The sequence below is a fragment of the Aotus nancymaae genome, unplaced genomic scaffold (assembly GCF_030222135.1).
Source record: "Aotus nancymaae isolate 86718 unplaced genomic scaffold, 86718_ANA_hifiasm-v0.15.2.pri h1tg000014l, whole genome shotgun sequence".
NCBI lineage: Eukaryota > Metazoa > Chordata > Mammalia > Primates > Aotidae > Aotus > Aotus nancymaae.
This window is the reverse complement of record NW_026988425.1, coordinates 88,783,293-88,804,208: the sequence shown is the minus strand read 5'-3', so window position 1 is coordinate 88,804,208 and position 20,916 is coordinate 88,783,293. Positions and strand designations below refer to the sequence as shown.

Here is a 20,916-nt window from a genome sequence, read left to right as displayed (position 1 = left end):
TTTGATTATCCAAAAAATAATCTTAATTAATTACAGTAATGACCCTCAGATTCTATTTTAAACTAAAAACAGTAAGCCAAATATTTTTCAGAAAGAATCGAGCACTAAAAATTGTCTAGGATTTAGACACATGTTTATATTGTTTGGAGCTGGGATTTGTGACATGTAGATGGGTTGGGGCAGGGTGGGGAGACGTTGGGGCAGGGTGGGGAGACATCGGGGCAGGGTGGGGAGACATTGGGGCAGGCTGGCTGGCACTGCAGTTTATCACATATTGTAGTTTCTTCCATGTCGCCGATTTTTAAGTCTTCTGGATCTTGGTCCTCTACATCCACCTGTGGTGCCTCTGAATCGTTCCAGGGATTTGCGGGGACGTTTAGCGGGTAGGGGCCCCACGTCTCTCTCCCACCTCCATTCCTGGGGAGGGACCAGTCGAAGACTGTGGCTGCCAGCTGGGGGTAGGGAACAGCTGCCTACTGCAGGAGCTGCAGCATCCTTGGGCTGGGTGTCCTCCCACTCCATTGTGGTATCAGAGGTGTTGCTGAGGTGGTCTTTCTGCCAGTGGGAACAGCCAGGAACTGGGCCAGGGAGCACTGCTGGAGCTGGGTTGTTGGGGCCTCTTAGGATGGAACTGGGCCCCAATTCCTGGAAGAGAGAGTGTGCAGAAGAAAAGAATGTCAGAAAGATGGGGTCTGGAGGACTGATGAGGCAATGCCTCAGTCAGCAGTTTATTTCATGCACAGGGTCTCATTATATACTTTTCAGCCCACAATGGCTGACGTCAAATCATTACAACAAAGGGGAATAGAACATTGCAAGCCTGGGGATCAAGATAAAACTAGTACATAAAGATTGATCCAAAAAATCATAAACAAACAGATGACCTTTTCTACTTACAGGAATAAGATAACATTTTACAACTGTCAAAGCAAGCGATAAATCTTGAGGACAACAATTTCAAATGGCATGCGAATAATCGCAAGCTTCAGTGAATACCTGGTAAACAAAGTGATAAAACTAGCCCAGTACAAAAACTTCAAGAAACACAATGTCTAATAAAACCACACAGGCTTCACCCAGCCATAATATTAGGTCAGTGAACTAGAAATAGACTTTTGCAAAATCAAACTCCTTTCAGTTCCTTCTTTCCCTCAGCTCGACTGCTTCCAGGGAGGGAGAAATGTGTCTGGGCTCAAGCTCCATTATGGCGGAGACACTTAGGGGTCTCTACGCTGGAGTGATCCCCACACTGGGTCAGGCTTCCCAAAGGGAAGGACGCCTCCTGCAGGGCTGTGTGCGCTGGGCACTCCATGGCCCTTGGAGTGGGAACTCACAGGCACCTGGGCCTTGTCAGTCCTGTTCATTTCTGTCAGGCTCCTGCTATGGGCATTTCCCTTTAAGGCCCTGGGACTGCAGTCGACGGAAGCAAGGTTTCCCTGAGTCTCCAGGGGCCTCGAGATAGATGCTGCTCCCCCACTGCTACAGGGGCCCCCTTTCTCCTCCTCCTGCCCCTGGGTCTCTACCTGATCGTCGATGTCCATCGGCTCCTCCTCTGCCCTCAGCTCTGTATTTGGGACTCCGTCTTTTACAGGAGGGATCCCCACGGTGCTTCTGCTGTCTGCAAAGGTGTGTGGAGACAGCATGGGTGTCTTCCTCGTGGGGTGCCTCAAGACAAGAGGAGGAGGGTCCCGTCGTTCGTCACTCAGGATGTTGCAACTGACTGCAAGACAGAGCTGAAGGCCAGGCTCAGGGGTCAAAAAAAATCGATGAAAGTATAGCGCTCCCCGGGGTGGTGCACGCGCAGGAACTGCAGGGTGGTCCTGGCCGGCTGAAGAGTCTGCATACAGAGGAGGTGACCCTTGTGAGGCCGGCGCACGTGCAGGAACTGCGGGCTGAACCTGGCCACATGAAGAGTCTGCATACAGAGGAGGTGACCCTTGTGAGGCTGGCGCACGTGCAGGAACTGCAGGCTGAACCTGGACAGCCAGAGTGTCTGGATAGACCGGAGGTGACCCTTGCAGTTGCCACTGCTGCTGGGGCCTGCGTTGGAACCAATAAAGAAATTTACTCAAAAAATTTCCCATGTTTGGGAAGTTGTGCACAGACCAATACAATGGTCAGAAATGGAGAGGGTAGTCCTGAGTCACCCACTAGTCTGTGTCCGGGTGGGGCACTGGGCAGCTGGGCTCTTATGCCATCACAATGGGGCTGGTGACAGAGCAGGGTGTGGGGCAGTGCACAGGAGCCCAGTAAGGGCACCTACAAGTGGAGTCAAAGATACTGGATACTGGTGAAACACAAAACTAACCACAAAAGACAATGAATACAGGAACTGCCCAGGTAGAGGCCATAACCCAAGAAGAAACAGCACTTTATATATATACATATATAAATCCAAAAAGGCCACACAATATTTGTATTTAAATACTTTTATTTTCATTTCACAAAAAAGCAACAGTGTTTGCAGTTAAACATGCCTTTTAGTCAGTGCTGGTCATATGCAAAACAAGTTATCAGAAATATAAAGAAAAATAAGCCTTTTCCCTTTACAAGTGAAACAACACAATTTGCATATACAATATTATAGATACATATTTTCAAAATCTTTCACAAAAGACAGATTATAATACAAATTTAGAATTCCACCCACAAGCTCAGACTCAAGGAATTGAAGATCTCTATAGGGGTTTAAATATAAAAGTGTAATACCTTTACAAGTTTCCAAGTAGCTACTTTCCAAAGTATTTGAAAGAGACTGTTCTTCACAGCAACATGGAACACTTGGCTTTAATCAGGACCGCTGTAAGACTAAGTTTTGTCTCAATGTGAGTTTGTTGATTAATGCAAATGTTCCAATTATGCCGTAATTCTCATTTTACATACACATACATACGCAGAGTATTATTGTACTGATGGTTTATACAGTTGAAACTTCTGGAGCATTTCCTCCAGCTAAGCCATCACCTTTACTTCCTCTGAAGTATTTTAAATTAAGAACTGTTCAGAAATATCACTAATGACTACCATGACTAACTCCAAAAAGGTTCCCTTTTTTCTTTCACTTATGATCAAATTTAAATGTGTCATGAATAAACATTTTTTTTTCCTACAGCAGCAGGTATAAGTAATAACAAAGTATAGGCTAATTTTTCAACACTAGAACCTGAGAGTTTGATATACAGTCTATAACAGTGCTTTGCAAATTTTCTAGGAGTTCTATCACTCAATGTTACCAAAATAGTAATATGGCAAATCTTCAGCATGGAGTAGAAGAATCATAAAGGAGAAAACAAACAATGTTAAGAGGCTTGAAGGGAGGGAGGAAAGCAGAGAGGGAGGGAGGGAGAATGTGTGCACATGCATTTTCTTTGATGCAGACAAATGCGGAGTTTTAACATTTACCATATGGTAGATAAAGAGACACGGTGATATAAGAATGCTTAAAGCGAACATACAGGTCTGGATACACGATATGCACCAAAATACAATTTGTGAATTCCAGTGAAGAAGACATCTAACTGTGTAGGCACGAAACTCAAAATGGAAAGCATACAATGGAGAACAGAGGAGAAAGATGCAGCCACACAAAGAACTCTGGTAGGAAAGGGCCAGCTTGTCTTGCCAGATGTGGGGGTTGAAAGAGAAAATTCCTTTTGGATTAGTTTTAGGGCTCATGTTGTTATTCATCGGAGCCACGTCAATAACTCAAAAGGTTCATTCCAAGAAACAATTTCTACTAGGTACGCAAGCTATGTTATTGATGGAATCATAATAAACTTCTATAGATGAATCAGAATTCCAGGCCTCAAAAAGAAGCTACTCTTAAGGGTTTGCAAATGAGTTTTAGACAGGACTTTCATTGGCTTATCAGCTTCACCGGTTTACTAGTTACTAAGAGATACATCAGCAATGAAGTTTAAACACACCTTTATTCAGTACTGTCCTCTTGCCTTTCTAGAATTTACAAAAGCACAGGTCCCTTTTCGCTATCTCATTCAATCTGAATCAATATAAGAAATGCTGGATCTAATTAGTTTGCACAGCTCAACCATATCCAAGTGTCTTTCCCATCTTATCTGCTGCACACCTGCTGCCATTAGCTACATCACTACACTGCTACACCTTCCAGCCAGATGGCAGGGATTTAGTAGGTCTTTATTTTTGTTAGGTACAGTCAGACCCCTGCAAAGGACTAAGTGTTAAAGGAAAATAATGAAGGAAAAAAGCAGCAAATTATGTATGTTCATCTCTATGTTTGCATCCTTAATGGAATAGATCCTAGAGAATAAAATAAAATAACCACGAAACAACCATACTAACTACTGCTAAGTGAGGAATATGTAGGAGAGGAAGAAGTGAGCTGTCATATTATGAAACTCAACTTTCATTATGTCCCTACATAGCCATGCAAAAGACAACAAAACAAAATAAAGATATGAAAACATATTTATACTTATTAAGAATATTTCCCTAAGAAAAACAGAAAATCTCTACAAAACAGACAAGTAAGTAAACGACACACAACTATTCTATTTGCTATTGCCGAAACAGGCAATAAGGAAAGGGGAGGATGGGAGATTTGTCATACACTGATCCTCGATTTTCACTAGGTACCTATATATCCACGCAAAGGACTAGGTACAAAACCAGTAACATGAAAACATTTATGTACATCTTTAAAAAGTATAGACACTGTCCTTTTCCCCTAACCACTACCCACCCAAAGAACCCCTCCCTGCAAAAAAATAAAAATTAAACAATAAAAAACCCAAGATATGAAATGATTGCCCCTGCAGGCAACAAGGGAAGGGAAACAGAGGAGAGTTATCATACGTCTGGACCTCCACGTTTCATTATGTACATACATGTCCCAGCAGAGGACTGGCATCACGTTATATAACACACAGCATTTAGCAAATATTTATATATATTAAAATACTTGTGTGTGTATATATATATATATAGTATATAAAATGTATATACACATAAATGTGTGTTCTTGTGTGTGTGTGTGTGTATACACACACAAAAACACACACCACACCGACACCTCCCAAAAGAAACCAAACATCTACTCTACCATTGCCCACTAGGCAATGAGGGATGGGGAGTATGGGAGATTTTTCATAGAGCCAATCTCAACTTTATTTCTACCTAAGCAGTCATGCAGAGGACAAGATTCAAAATAAAGTTAACACAAAAAAGTGGCAAAACATTTATACACATTTAAAAAAATTATGTATCTTGCCTTTTCCTCTCACAATCCCACTCCTCATTAACACCCTCAAAAGCAAAAAGCCAAAACCAAAGCCCTGCAGTGCTCATATACTATTGTTTGTGTACACAGGCTCTGAGGAAGGAAAAGAATATTTACCACAATCCTGGGTCTGGGTCCCTCATTACATTTGATTCCTACAACTGGCTCGAGAGTGAAAGAACAACAACAACCGTGCAGCACCTCCCCGTTAGCTCTCTTTCCTGTAGCACGTGAAGATGTGCTTGCTTCCCCTCTTTGTCTTTTGCCATGTTGGAAGTTCCCTGAGGCCTCCACAGCCATGCCTCCTGTACATCCTGCAAAACTGTAGGTCAATTAAAATTATTTTGTTTATAAACTAACCAGTCTCAGGTGTGAGAATGGACCAATACACTTGCCAACACACTCATGTACACTTAGGAGCACTTATTAATTTTCCATGGTTGTTGCTAAATACAATGTACTGTAAGTCTCTATATTGAATTGAAGTTTTTAAATAACCTGTGAAAGAAACAGAAACATCATAGCTTTTCTGCTTGAATTTGTTGAAATTTTTTTATTCATACAGTTGTTAGACTGCTTGTGCAGACTCCTACTATGTCCAAAAGATGTATTAGTGTCCTAATAAACTTTTCTTCTGCATGTGAAACATCAGCATTCTTTATTTCTTTTATGTCTTTTATGTGCATGTCTGGTACGTGTGTCATGAAAATATATAGGCATATTAACCTTGTGACTCTATAAATCTCTTTTAAAAGGTATATTTACTTTCAATACACATAAATACAAATTTTCCTCTTTCCGATTATAAAATAAACATACAATCACTGCACAGTTTATAAATTTTTAATTTGTAGTACAGACAGAATAGCAGTTTTAAAATGATCAACAACTATGACATGCATAAATTACTATAATTATATTTGGTTTGCTTTCTTTCACTTATTTATTCATTTTTAGCAGAATTGAGATCTGTAACAGTTGAGAATTGTGTTCTGCAGCGTGTAGTAAAACCTGATTACAGGGGCTTAATTAAAGAGAAGGCGTTGTTTTCCTAATGTTTCGTTTTTTAAATTTTTTTACTATTTTTTATTCTGTTTTGGCACAATAAGCAGTACAGAGACAGGCAGACCACGGCTGCTATAGTATCTCCAGGGACCTTGACCTTTCTTTTTCCTACTCCTCCATTCTTACATCACAGCTGTATCTTCATGGCAACCTCATATTGGCAAGGTAACTGTTCCCTATAGTCCGCCCAGAAAGAAGAAGGAGACATCAAAGAGGATGCAACAGTTCTTAAGTCAATAAAACAAAAGTTTCCCAGAAATCCATAGCAGAAAAACATTTGGCCACCTGTATCTTAAAGAAATTTGGGACATGATTGTGCTTAGGTGGGTATTTCTCCCTTTCAAACATCAGTGCAAGCAAAATGGAATAAACTAGATATTTGGCAGGCAATTGATAATGTCTGCCATAAAATTATATATTCAGCAAATATGATTTTCTGGTTTCATTACACTTGAGTTATCCCATATACAATTTTACATAATTCAAACGTTTGCATGAATGTAATTGTAATGGCTACATCTCTGTAAAATCTTCCATTTATTTTTTTCTATTGAACAAACATTTAAGGCTATTTTTTTACTATTAAAATTTTTAATATTAATTCAAGATATTTGTCATCAGTGATATTTTATACAAAATATTATTTCTATTAATAGGTCAGTATTTTAGACTTCTCGATTTTATTTTAAATCTTCTTTATGGTAACATATGAAAATTATATTATTTTATTAAGAAATAATTTTTCCACAAACTTTATTTCTTTTTCCATCAGCACTTACACAATTTTAAATCAAGGTCTTAATGAATACTCTTCAAAATTAATTCAGTATGTGCAGACTTCAGAGAGGTTTGACATTTGGTTTCAGCACAATTAAATAAGGAATTCATTTATTAAAATCTTATACTATGATTTAAAATATCATATTAGCTGGAAACATCAATAGAATCGCTAATATTAAGTTAGTTATATATGAAAATAAGAACTAATCTGCCCCTTTATCACAGGAGAAAAATGAGAGATCTTACAATTGCACTTTCAACTGGTTTTAAGAAATGGCAATTCAGAATTTTAGTCCTCTATTGTATAATTAATGATTTGAGAGATCCAATATAAAATCAAGAAATTTAAACTAACATAATTCCCTACCCCATGCTAATGCTTGTGCCAGGCATACTTTCTTGTCCCTGTGTTACACAATGCTGGGATCAAGCAAAACAACTTAGCTTCTTGTTCCATTAAACATCTGCTACTACAACACAAGACTGTATTAATGACCACATTCATAAACAAGCGATGGGTGCAATGTTAAGAGACTTCATGGCATGTGACAGTGCCTCCAGCCACCCATTCTTTGCTTTGGGAATTTTCATGCCCATTAAAAATATTATTTTTGTGGGGCATTATATTACTAGTACTCATTTATTTTAGCATATTTAGAAGTGAGCAAAGAAGAAAAGGAAAAATATTCCTATCATTCAGTGGTAACCATTGTTATAATTCTGCTGTAATTCCTTCCAGATCATTACATGCATATATTATAAAACAAACTGGATATGTGTTAGTTTGTGTGTACACACACACTTCCAAGACTGGAATCACACTATTTACCCTATTCTCTCAGACTTCTAATCTTGTCCAATGTCATATGCTTAGCCAGTGTGTTGAAACAGTCCACTGTCTGAGTAAGGAGAGTTGCTTCTTTCCCATAGTAAGGTGCGCCTAGACAAAACCAAAATCAAACCCCAAAAACACCACAACACAGAATGGGTATCAGAGCACCGTTCCCTTGAATTAGTTGTGGTTATTTCCTCATTACACTGAAAACATTTGTGAAGAGCCCTGGTGCAGCATATGGATAAAAGACAGATCCAGTTATAATCTAGAAAGATGTGCAGAACACTTTGAGTGCTACTTAGATCTGGCCGAAAGAGCATAGCTTAGATTTCATTTAAAGTTAACAAAATTGGCCAGGCATAGTGGCTCACACTTATAATCCTAGCACTTTGGGAAGGTGAGGTGGAAGGATTGCTTTAGCCTTGGACTTTGAGACTAGCCTGGGCAATATGGCAAGATCTCATCTCTGTACAAAGTGAAAAATAAATAGCTAGATGTAGAGGCATGCATCTGTGGTGGCAGCCAGATGGGAGGCTGAGGCAGGAGGATCGCTTAAGCCCAGGAGGTTGAGGCTGCAGTGAGCTTGTGATTGTGCCACTGGGCGACAGAGCAGGGCACTGTTTTGGAAAAAGAAATTAACAAAATTATTATAATCCCCAAATAAAAACCTCTTAACATGTCTCCCCCTTTCTTCCAAGAAGATATGCTAAAATAATGTCAGAAGAGAAAGAAATTTGAACCTTCATGAGGCAAACAGGAGCAAAGGGTCTGGGATTGAATTCAAACAGACCCAGATTGAAATAACACTGGCACTTGTTATTTGTAAGACTGTAATCTTCATTCTCCCCTTCTGAAAAATGATGTAAATGCTTCCTTAGAATTAAATGAGAATATGAATATAAAGCTATCTGTAGGGTGTCTGGCTCAAATTGTGGACTTCACTGGGCAGCTATTATTATTATTGGCTGTTGAAAGAATAAATTCAAGGGCTCCATGCTCCTTCCCATGTATCCATGTTATGAATTTAGCAGTGTCAGGCAGCTTTAATGTTCACTTAACAGGTTGTTTTTGAACTCATGAGAAAAATGCTATTACTGTGTTTTAGATTCTGTGATCTGTCACTAAGACACAATTGTAGCAGAGGATAGAAAACAATATCAGGTTATAAAAATTATTGAGGTAGGCCGGGCACTATGGCTCATGCCTGTAATCCCAGCACTCTGGGAGGCTGAGGTGGGAGGATCATGAGGTCAGGAGTTCGAGACCAGCCTGGCCAATATGGTGAAACCCTGTCTCTACAAAAAATACAAAAATTAGCTGGGCATTGTGGTGCACACCTGTAGTCTTAGCTACTTGGGAGGCTGAGGCAGAAGAATCGCTTGAACCCAGGAGGTGAAGGTTACAGTGAGCTGAGATCACATCAGTACACTCCAACCTGGGTGACAGAGTGAGACTCTGTCACACACACACACACACACACACACACAATTATTGCAGTAGATTGGCTATGATGCAATTTATGAAATACAAGACATACAATCAATTTGTGGAAGGAAAACAATTTCTATTCCTCATGTCATGAGGCATTCGGCTAAATGACACAAGTGGACATGACTGCTTTCAGCCAGAAGGCAGCCAGCACTAAGCACTCCTTCTCCATCAGCCTAACGTGCTGTAGCCATTATTGTTGATGCTGCCACATAGTGTCTCCTTCTAGAGGGCTTCACAGAGGATGGGCCAAGAAATGGCAACTGCTTGTATTTTTCAAAATTCTCTTTGTTCCCTTGAGAAAAAGACCTGTCCATTCTTGTTTATTTCAGTTTAAAATGAAGATACTCAAGGGTTGGCTTTGTTTTCACTGTTTTATTTTAATAAGTAGATGCTCTTGAGGGCACTTAAGGTTTCTTACTCTCTTTCCAGTCAATCAGACTCATATATCTAGTGGTGCTTTCATCGTGGGTCAGAGCTGTTATATTTGTGGAGCTAACTCTGGCACTTACTTCTCCCTGCTATTTTTAGCTGTAAGGATGTTTTAGTTTGTTGCCTGTACTTCTAGATGAAACCTCAATGTTAAAGAGAATCATGTATCCATGGAAAAATAATCAGAAGAGCATATTTGGGGCCAGGTTCAGTACTGTATGCATTGTACCCATCCATGCAAAGTTAGCTGAGAAATTCTAGCTCCTGTTTGTACCTAGCAAGTAAGCTGAAATGATTTACTCTTTGTTGGACAAACTAGAAATTGTCCCATAAGATTTTGTTTTCACTCAGCAATCAGCCACCACTAACTATATTACTAATTCCATATCATGAGCTGAAGGTTCATTGGTCATTTTATATTTCCCATGTGAGTCATGATCATAAATGTTGGAAAGGAAATGACCTCTGTTCTTAAGAGTCCTTGGCTGGTGTCAGAAGTTAATTTCATTATGCAGTTGAATAACAAGTAAGAAACTGTAAATAGAATCTTAAGAAAACATAAAAATTCTTAAACTCTCCTGTATGAAAAGACTACATAAAGTTTTTAAATCTTGAGACAGAACATCCTTTGGACATCTGACCCATTTGCTAGTAATTGAACCCAAACTTCTCCAATATTAGCATAAGTCTCTTCATTAATTTATTAGTCCTCGAGAAGTGCTTAAATTTGGGGCTGCTCACCAGCATTGAGGAACAGAAAGATCTTCAGCTATATTGATGCTGGCCTCATGAAACTTATCAACCAGCATCCAAGGAAACAGAAGCTTTTGCCAGAGCCAGCTGCCCATTTGGTGAATTTTCTAAATGTATTCTCCCTTTCTTCCTTAGTAGGTGTTTTGTAGGTGTTTTCCAATTTGAATATACCCAAATAATCTCTATCTCCATTGCAGGTTCCCAGCCTGAAGTTTCTAGATAGGACTCGGGGGATAAATGAACCCTAACTAAACTTATAAATGTGTGTGCTGTTTCATAGGGCAAGTATCTGTAGCTTTCACTACATTCTCAGAGCAGTCAGTCATTTAGAGATACTTGAGAATCACTGGTGTAGAATTAACAAATCAGCTTGGGAATTTTTTTTTTTTAAATAAAAGTTGTCTTTGTTTTGTAAAGTGATTCACAGTAGCAACCTGTCCAGTGTGTCAGCCTATGATTCAAGCCATGGACTTGATGTGTCAATGGATTAAGAGAGAGCCATAAGAAAGGTGTGGCTTTCAAGGCAGCATCAGGGAAGTGTGGCTGAAAGCCCAGGGCACCATGCCCTGCCTTGCCATGAGAGAACTGGAGGCTTCAGACGCAGAGAAAAGAGTCCTGGGGTCCAAAGCCCACTGTCAAAAATTTTTTGATAATCTTGGCCAGTGGCTTATCTCTAGATGCTTGGTTTCTTATTTCTGGTGTGTGTATATATATGTATACACAGCTTGGTGTCTAAGAGCCCACACACTGGACCCTGGACCTCAGTTTTAAGTTCATACCCCAGCTCCACATCCTGTAGCCACATGATTTTGGAAATGTAGCCTGACCCCCTAAGCTGCTGTTCCCTTCTCTGTAAAGTGAAGATGGTACCAGTACCTACCTCAGAGAATCTTAGTGAGGATGGAATGTGATGATACATGCAAGTCGATTAGCAACACAGTTTGTGCTGCATCAATGTGACAGATACTAAAGTGAACGGTGGTCATATATGAGGCAGGAATTCCTGACCTCTAGAGGCTTCCTGTCAGGAGGAATCTAACTGGTTGCTTTCTGTCTCTGACTCTTCAGCAGGACCTCACAGGCTGGAGAAGGGTCATAGGAGGGGCTCCCTCAGGACGCTGCCTTACAGAGCATCGCTTCCATGCTTAGATGAATATCTTCTACAGGTACAGATGAAGATTGAACACTTGGGTCCTGAGATGTGAACTGTGATGGTTGATACTGAGTGTCAACTTGATTGGATTGAAGGATGCAAAGTATTGATCTGGGTGTATCTGTGAGGGTGTTGCCAAAAGAGATTAACGTTTGAGTCAGTGGGCTGGGAAAGGCAAATTCACCCTTAATCTGAGTGAGCTCCATCTAATCAGCTGCCAGTGTGGCCAGAATATCAAGCAGGCAGAAAAACTAGACTGACCTAGTCTCCCAGCCTATATCTTTCCTCTGTGCTGGATGCTTAATGCCTTGAAACATTGGCCTCCCAGTTCTTCAGTTTTGGGACTGGGACTGGCTTCCTTGCTCCTCAGCTTGTAGAGAGCCTATTGTGGGACCTTGTGATCGTGTGTTAATACTCCTTAATAAACTATAATATATATTTATCCTATTAGTTCTGCCCCTCAAGATAACCCCAATACAAAAACATTTACACTTGTGCTAATGTGAGTCACTGAAGCTCAGTGGCATGGACCTGTTCTCTGCCCGCCTCTTTCCCAGCAAATGCTTGAAGCAGGAACCATTATAACAGGACTTCTGATAATCTCCTGATTCTCTACTCACTACCACACTCCTCTACCTGGCCCCTCTTAGGCTCCCTGACCTGTCTGTCTGAGGTCTGGCGTGGTGGAGCAGGTTAAATTCTCCTTCACTGTGAGTCTCAGCCAAGGGCAGCCCACACAATCCTTGTCTGTTTCATTCTCCCTGTTGCCACTGGCACATTAACAAAGCAATCTGATAGACTGGACTGTGTTAGCACACTCTGGGAGACAGCCCTGTGCAGCACAGACAGTGCTGCTGAGTCAATGGCAGATAAGGGGAGAGGAGGAAGAGAGCCCTGCCCAGGGACTGCCAAATGCCATCCCGTACAGATGCTCTTTGACTTTTGATGGGATTACGTTCGATAAACTGACTGGAAATTGAAAATACTGTAAGTCAAAAATGTACCTAATACATGAAGCTACTGAACAACATGGTTTAGCCTAGCCTACTTTAAATATGCTCAGACAATTACATTCCGCTGTGGCTGGACAGATCATCTAACACAAAGCCTGTTGTATAATAAAGTGCTGAATATCTCATGTAATTTATTGAATACTGGACTGAAATTGAAAAGCAGAATTGTTGTACGGGTACTCCAAGTACAGCTTCTACTGAATGCATATCACTGCTTCTGCACCGTCGTAAAGTTCAAATATCATAAGTAGAATTGAAAGTTGGGGGCTGCCTATACTTTAGCCTACTCACGGCTCACTGAAGGCAATGCTGAGGCTCCCCAGTGCCCAAGTTATTTCTTTTGAGTAACTAAAAGGCAAGAGAATATAACTAACTCATTAGCCTTCTTAGTGAGGGGTGCTTCACTTTACCAAGCTCAGTGTGGGAGCAGTAAGAGATGATGGATTCCTTTGAACAATTCAAAAAGAATATATATATAATTTGTTTTGAATAAAATATGTATTTAAATTATATATGTAAATATATGTAATTATATATATGTAATACATTGTGTATATATATTCAGTTTCAAAAAAGCACTGAGGAAGAGGGGTAATCTGGCACCCCTGGAGGCAGGCTGGGCCTAGGCTTTGGATGAAGGTGGGGACCCTGGCATTATTCTTGGACTTCCCCTGAATCTTTGGACTCTTGTTTCAGGTTTATCTGCCTGAATAGCTTCCCATTCCCCACAGTGAATGAATCATTTCCTCTTCTAATCCCCTGCCAAACATTTCAAATCACGTCTCCTTTTCTTGTTTAAGTGCCTAAATTGAACTCACTATGATGAAAAAGTAACCCATAGAAAAGTTTTCATTCTCATTTATAAGCCGCCTGCCATAAGGTTTTTGGGAGAAGCTCGTGGGCATGTACCGGCTGGATGCTTTTGCTGAAAATCCCTTGTCAACACTGAGGCGCTGTAGTAGGTAAGATTGCACACAGCAGCAGGAGTGAAAGGCCCTGATTCAGACTCACTTCCCCACAATAACCTAACAAGTCAGGCATCTGCCAACAGCTAACACTCCATCCAGAGGGAAATGGACTCATTTGAGACATAATGATGAGCGTCTGCTGCCATCTGGTGGAGTTCTCACCTTTAATCATGTTCATTACTGTAGAGTAGTGGTGGTTCTGGAAGGAAGTTCCTTAGACCCACGCTTTGGTATTATCTGATTACTCACTGCTGATGATATGCTACTAGTTACTTTGTACCTTAGATTTCTTAGTTACAAAATAGACATAAATATCTAACTCACAGGGCTGTGAGAATATCCAACCTCATAATGTAGATAAATGAACAATTTAAAAAACAAAACAAAACAGTGTAAGGCACCCAGTATTAAATCTAACAAAAGATATGCAATTATTTTTAAAAGCATATAATTTCATCGAAAGACATTTGGGAATACCTAAATATTTGCAGGCTCCACCCCAGGCCTATAGGCTTAAGATGTACATTGTAATAGAAATCCCAGGTTATTTGTATAGAGAATAAAGTTTGGGGTGCTGTTCTTGATGTTTTCTCCAGGGAGCTAGGTAGTTATTACTGCCGCTGTTGTTTTGTGTCTTTGAATACCCTTAAGTTGTGTCATTTAAAAATTCTGTCATTGAAGACAGTCATTATAAGACACAGTATGAATTGGAGGTTAAGAACACAGAATTTGGGGTCAGATAGAACTTGTTTTGCATCCCATCCCCATCACTGACTACTGATAACGTGGTGAGTTACTTAATCTTTCTGGACCCTAGTTTCCTTAGCTAGAAAATAAACATGAAAATATTTAACTCATAAGGTTGTGAAGACTTAAATGGAAAAAATAGATAGCATAAATAGTAGTATTACAAAATCTAAAGTACCTAGTATTAAATCTAACGAAGAATGTGAAAATATGAAAAAAAGTATGAAATTTCATTGAAAGACATTTCAGAATACCTAAATGAAAGAAGACATGAAACCATGTTCAAGGATAGGAAGAAAACTGTCAACCATCTTCCAGTCCACCTATTCTAATGCAATTCAAATTATAACCTCAACTGGGTTTTTATTGCTGAACTTGACAAGCTTATTTCAAAATTTGAATGGAAGAAAAGAGCTAAGAATAGCTTAGACAATTCGGAAAGAGAAGAAGATGGGAAGGTCACTTTACCAAATATCTAGACTGACTGTAAAACTACAGTAGTTCAGGCAGTGTGCTATTGGCACAGTGATGGATGACTTACCAGTGGAACAGAATAGAGAATTCAGGAAGAGACCCACACATATTTGGAAGTTTGATACATGAAGCGGTGGCATTACTAATCTATAGAAAATGCATGGGTTAACTGGTAAACATTAATTGGTTATCCATAGAGAAAAATAACATATACTGTATATTTACATATGTATGTATGTGTGTATGTATGTACATATATGTATTTAGACCTCTTCTTTATATTATACCCAAAGATAAATTGTTACCAAGTTGATAACAGATCTAAAGGTCTAAAGCAGAACTAAAAGAATTTTGAAGAAAATGCAGAAGAATTTTTGCATAATCTCAGTGTGAGGAAGAGCATATTAACAAAATCCAGTAAACCAAAATTATAGAGTAAAAGATTCTGATACATTTGATCAGATTAAAACTTGTTTATTTCTTTAAACCTGTATTTTTAATATTTGAGGGATATAAGTACAGATTTCTCTGTTTTTGTTTTGTTTTTTTTTGTTTTTTTTTAAATTTTAGATTCGGGGGTATGTGTGCAGGTTTGTCATGTGGATATATTGTGAAATGCTGAGGGTTGGGCTTCTGTTGAACCCGTCACCCAAATAGTGAGCATAGTACCCAGTAAGTAGATTTTCAACTCTTGCTCTTTCCTCCTTCCCGCTTTTGGAGTCCCCAGTGTTACTGTTCCCATCTTATGCCCACATGAATGCAATGTTTAGCTCTCACTTATAATTGAGAATATGTGGTATTTGACTTTCTGTTTCTGTGTTAATCCACTTAGGATAATGTCCTCCTGCTGCATCTGTGTTGCTGCAAAGGACATGATTTCATTCCTTTTTAAGCCTCAATAGTATTCCATGGTGTCTAAGTACCTCATATTCTTTATCTAAGCCACCATTAGTGGGCACAGTGACTTTGCTGTTGTGAATAGTGCTGCCGTGAACATACAAGCACAGGTATTGTTTTAGTAGAATTATTTCTTTTTCTTTGGGTAGATACATGGTCGTGGGATTGGTAGGCCAAATTGTAGTGCTATTTTTAGTTCTTTGAGGAAACTCCAAACTGCTCTCTACAGTGACTGAACACATTTACATTTCCATCAACAGTGTAGAAATGCTCCCTTTTCTCTGCATCCTCACCAACATCTGTTATTTTTTGGCTTTTTGATAACAGCTATGTGATTGGTGTGAGATGGCATCTCATTGTGGTTTTGATTTGCATTTGTCTGATGATTAGTGTTGGCAAGCATTTTTCCATATGTTTGTTGGCTGCTTGTATGTCTTTTTTTGAGATGTTTCTGCTCATATCCTATGCCCAATTTTTAATGGGGTTGTTTTTTTTCTTGTTGAGTTATTTATAGATTCTGAATATTAGTCCTTTGTCAGATGTATAGTTCGTAAATATCTTCTCCCATTTCTTAGGCTGTCTCCTTACTCTGTTGATAGTTTCTTTTGCTGTGCAGAAACTATTTGGTTTAATTAGGTTTCAATTTTTAATTTCATTACATTTGTTTTTGAGGTCTTAAGCATAAATTCTTTCCCTAGGCCAATGTCCAGAAGAGTTTTTCCTAGGCTTTCTTGTAGTATTTTAACAGTTTGAGGTCTTATATTTAAGTATTTAATCCATCCTGAGTTAATTTTTATATATGGTGAGAGGTAGGGGTCCAGTTTTATTTTCTGCACGTGGCTAACCAGTTTTCCCAGCACTCTTTGTTGAACAGGGTGTCCTTTCTCCATTGTTTATTTTTGTCGCCTTTAAAGATCAGTTGTTTGTAGGTGAGTGGCTCTGTTTCTGGGTTCTCCATTCTGTTACATGGGCCTATGTGTCTATTTTTGCACCAATATCATGTTGTTTTGGTTACTGTAGTCTTGCAGTACTGTTTGAAGTTGAGTAATGTGATGGCTCCATCTTTGTTCTTTTTGTTTAGGATTACCTTGGTTATTCTGGCTCTTTTTTGGTTCTATATGAATTTTAAGATTGTTTTTTCTAATTCCATGAAAAAATAATGTTGGTAATTTGATAGGAATTGTGTTAAATCTGGTAATTGCTTTAGGCAGTATGGACATTTTAACAATGTTGATTCTTTCAATACAATAGTGTGGAATGTTTCCCCACGTTTGTGTCATTTATGATTTCTTTCGTCACTGTTTTGTAGTGCTCTTTGCAGACATCTTTCGCCTCCATGGTTAATCCCATTAAAAATTGGACATAGGATATGAACAGACACTTCTCAAAGAAAGACATACAAGCAGCCAGCAAACATATGGAAAAATGCTTGACAACACTAATCATCAGACAAATGCAAAACAAAACCACAATGAGATGCCATCTCACACCAATCACACAGCTATTATCAAAAAGCCAAAAAATAACAGATGTTGGTGAGGATGTGGAGAAAAGAGAACATCTTTCACCACCATGCTTAGTATTTGTGTGTGTGTGTGTGTGTGTGTGTGTGTGTGTGTGTATGGCTATTGTAAATGGGATTATATTCTTAATTTGGTTCTCAGCTTGAATGTTACTGGAGTATGCTACTGATTTTTGTACGCTGATACCGATTTTGTACCCTGAAACTTTACTGAAGTTGTCTATCAGGTCTAGGATTCTTTTGTAGAAATCTTTAAGGTTTTCTAGGTATAGAATCATATTGTCAATAAGCAGAGATAATTTGACTTCCTCTTTTACTATTTGGGTGCCTTTTATTTCTTTCTTTTGCCTGATTCCTCTGGCTAGGACTTCCAGTACTATGTTGAATAGGAGTAGTAAGAGTGGATATCCTTACCTTGTTCCAGTTCTTGAGGGAAACATTTTCAACTTTGGTCCATTCAGTATGATGTTCATTGTGGATTTGTTGAAGATGGCTATTGTTATTTTGAGGTATGCTCCTTTGATGCCTACTTTCTTGAGGATTTTTATCATGAAAGATGTTGGATTTTATTAAATGATTTTTCTGTATCTATTAAGATGATCACATGATTATTGTTTTTAATTCTGTTTGTGTGGTGAACCACAATTTGCATATTGTATTGGTCTGTTCTTGCATTGCTATGAAGATATACCTGAGACTGGGTACTTTATAAAGAAAAGATGTTTAATTGGCTCATAATTCCACTGGCTGTAAAGGAAGCATGATGGCTTCTGTGGAGGCCTCAGGAAACTTACAATTATGGTGGAAGGTGAAAAAGAAGCAGGCACATCTTACATGGCCAGATCAGGAGGAAGAGAGAGAGAGAGAGGGGAGGTGCCACACATGTTTCAACAACCAGATCTTGTGAGAATGCACTCACTATCATGAGAACAGCACCAAAGGGATGGTACTAAACTGTTCATGAGAAATTTGCCCCCATGATCCAATAACCTCCTACCAGGCCTCACCTCCAATACTAGGGATTACAATTCCACATGAAATTTGGGTGGGGACACAGATACAAACTATATCACATGTGTTGAACCATCACTGCATCTCAGGAATCAAGCCCACTTGATTGATTGTGGTGAATTATCTTTTTGATGGATTGCTGTATTCAGTTTGCTAGTATTTTGTTGAGAATTTTTTGCATCTGTGCTCACCAAGGATATTGGCTTCTCTGTCTCTGTCTCTGTCTCTGTTTCTCTCTGTGTGTGTGTGTGTGTGTGTGTGTGTGTGTGTGTCCTTGCCAGATTTTTATATCAGGATGATGCTTGTTTCATAGAATGAGTTAGGGAGGAGTCCTTAATCCTTGATTTTTTTCAATGGTTTCAGTAGGATTGGTACCAGCTCTTCTTTGTTGTCTGGTAGAATTTGGCTGTGAATTCACCTGATCCAGGGCTATTTTTGGTTGGCAAGTTTTGAAATACTGATTCAATGATTTTTTTCTTTATATTATATTATATCATATTATATCATATTATATTTTATTTATTTTGAGACAGAATCTCACTCTGTCACCCAGGCTGGGGTGCAGTGGTATGATCACAGCTCACTGTGGCCTTGACCTCCCGGCCCAAGCAATACTCTCACCTCAGCCTCCCAAGTAGCTGGGACTACAGGTGTATGCCCCCATACCTGGCTAATTTTTAAAACTTTTTTATAGAGATGGGGTTCCACTATGTGCCCAGGCTGGTCATGAACTTTTGGGCTCAAGTGATCCTCCTGCCTTGCCCTCCCAAAGTGCTAGGATTACAGGCATGAGCCACCATGCCTGGTCCTTGTTTATCCTTTCAGAGAACCAAATTTGGTTTCATTCATTCTTTGTATGGTTATTTTTGTCTCAATTTTATTTATTTATGCTTTGATTTTGAATTTTTGTTGATTTTTTCTCACTCATTTAGGTATACTATTAGTTGTTAATTTGAGATATTTCTAACTTATTAATGTAGGCATTTAGTGCTATAAAGTTTAATCTTAACACTGCTTTTGCTGTATCCTGCAGATTTTCATATATGGTGTCTCTATTTTCATTCATTTCTAAAATTTTTTTGATTTCTGCCTTAATTTTGTTGTTTATCCAAAAGCTGTTTAGAAGTAAGTTGTTTAGTTTCCATGTATTTGTGTGGTTTTGAGAGTTCCTCTTAGTATTGATTTCCACTTTTATTCCACTGTGGTTTGAGAAGATGCTTGGTATGATTTCAGTTTTTTGAATTAATTGAGACTTGCTTTATGACCAAGTATGTGGTCAATCTTAGAGTGTGTTCTACATACAGATGAGAAGAATGTATATTGTGTAATTGCTGGGTGAAGTATTCTGTAGATGTCTATTAGGTCTATTTGGTTAAGTGTCTAAATTAAGTCTAGAGTTTCTTTGGTTTTCTCTCTTAATGATCTCTCTACTGCTGTCAGTGGAGCATTGAAGTTCTCACTATTGTCATATGATCATCTGTTTCTTTTCTTAGCTCTAGTAATAACTGTATAAAACAGATTTATAAAAAATCTGGGTGTTTCAACACTGTTTTGTATATATTTAGATAGTTAACTCTTCTTGTTGAATTAAACACTTTATCATTATGTAATGCCCTTCTTTGCTGTTTTTTACTGTTGTTGGTTTAAAGTCTGCTTTATCTGATACAAGAATAGCAACCCCTGCTCTTATTTGTTTTCCATAGTGTGATAGATCTTTCTCCATCCCTTACTTTGAGCCTATGGGAGTCATTACATGTGAGATGGGTCTCTTGAAGACAGCAGAAGATGGAGTCTTGTTTTTTGTTTTTAATTTAATTTGCCACTCTGTGTCATTGAAGTGGAGTGTTTAGGTCATTTATGTTCAACGTTTATATTAATATGTGAGGCTTTGTCCCTGTTGTAGTGTTAATAGCTAGTGGCTTTGTAGTCTCAATAGTGTAGTTGCTTTATAGGGTCTGTGGGCTTTGTACTTATATGTGCTTTTGTGGTAGCAAGTGTTCTTTCATTTCTGTGTTTAGAACTTTGAGCATTTCTTGTAGATCTAGTCTGGTGATGACAAATTCCCTTGGTGTTTGCTTGTCTGGGAAAGATTTTAGTCCTCTTTTGTTTATGAAGCTTAGTTTGATGGGATATCAATTTCTTGACTAGCATTTGTTTTCTTTAAAAAGGCTAAAATTAGTCCCGCAATCTCTTCTGGTTTATAAGGTTTCTGCTGAGAAGTCTGATAGTCTGATGGGATTCCCATCACAGGAAATTTGTTTCCTTTCCTCTAGCTGCCTTTAAGATTTTTTTCTTTTGTGTTGATATTAGATAGTCTGATGACTGTGTGCCTTGGAGATGGCACATCTTGTATAGTATCGCACAGGAGTTCTCTGCATTTGTTCAATCTACATGTCAACCTTTCCAGCAAGATTAGGGAAAATTTCCTGAATTATACCCTCAAATATGCTTTCCAAGTTGCTTATTTTTTGTTCTTCTCTCTCAGAAATGCTAATATGTCATAAGTTTGGTTACTTTACTT

The 20,916-nt window shown here is 38.8% G+C and overlaps 1 protein-coding gene across 1 annotated transcript in view; it reads right to left on the bottom strand.

Moving 5' to 3' along the window:
• Positions 1–204: 204 nt before the first annotated feature.
• LOC135274843 (uncharacterized) overlaps positions 205–20,916 on the bottom strand; it is a 51,848-nt gene continuing 31,136 nt past the window's right edge. The window contains exons 3-4 of the mRNA XM_064375811.1: positions 1,524–2,040; positions 205–645 (exon numbers count right to left, since the gene is read on the bottom strand). Coding sequence (XP_064231881.1) covers positions 268–645; positions 1,524–2,040 — 895 coding nt within the window. The 3' untranslated portion in view covers positions 205–267. The remainder of the gene's footprint in view (positions 646–1,523; positions 2,041–20,916) is intronic.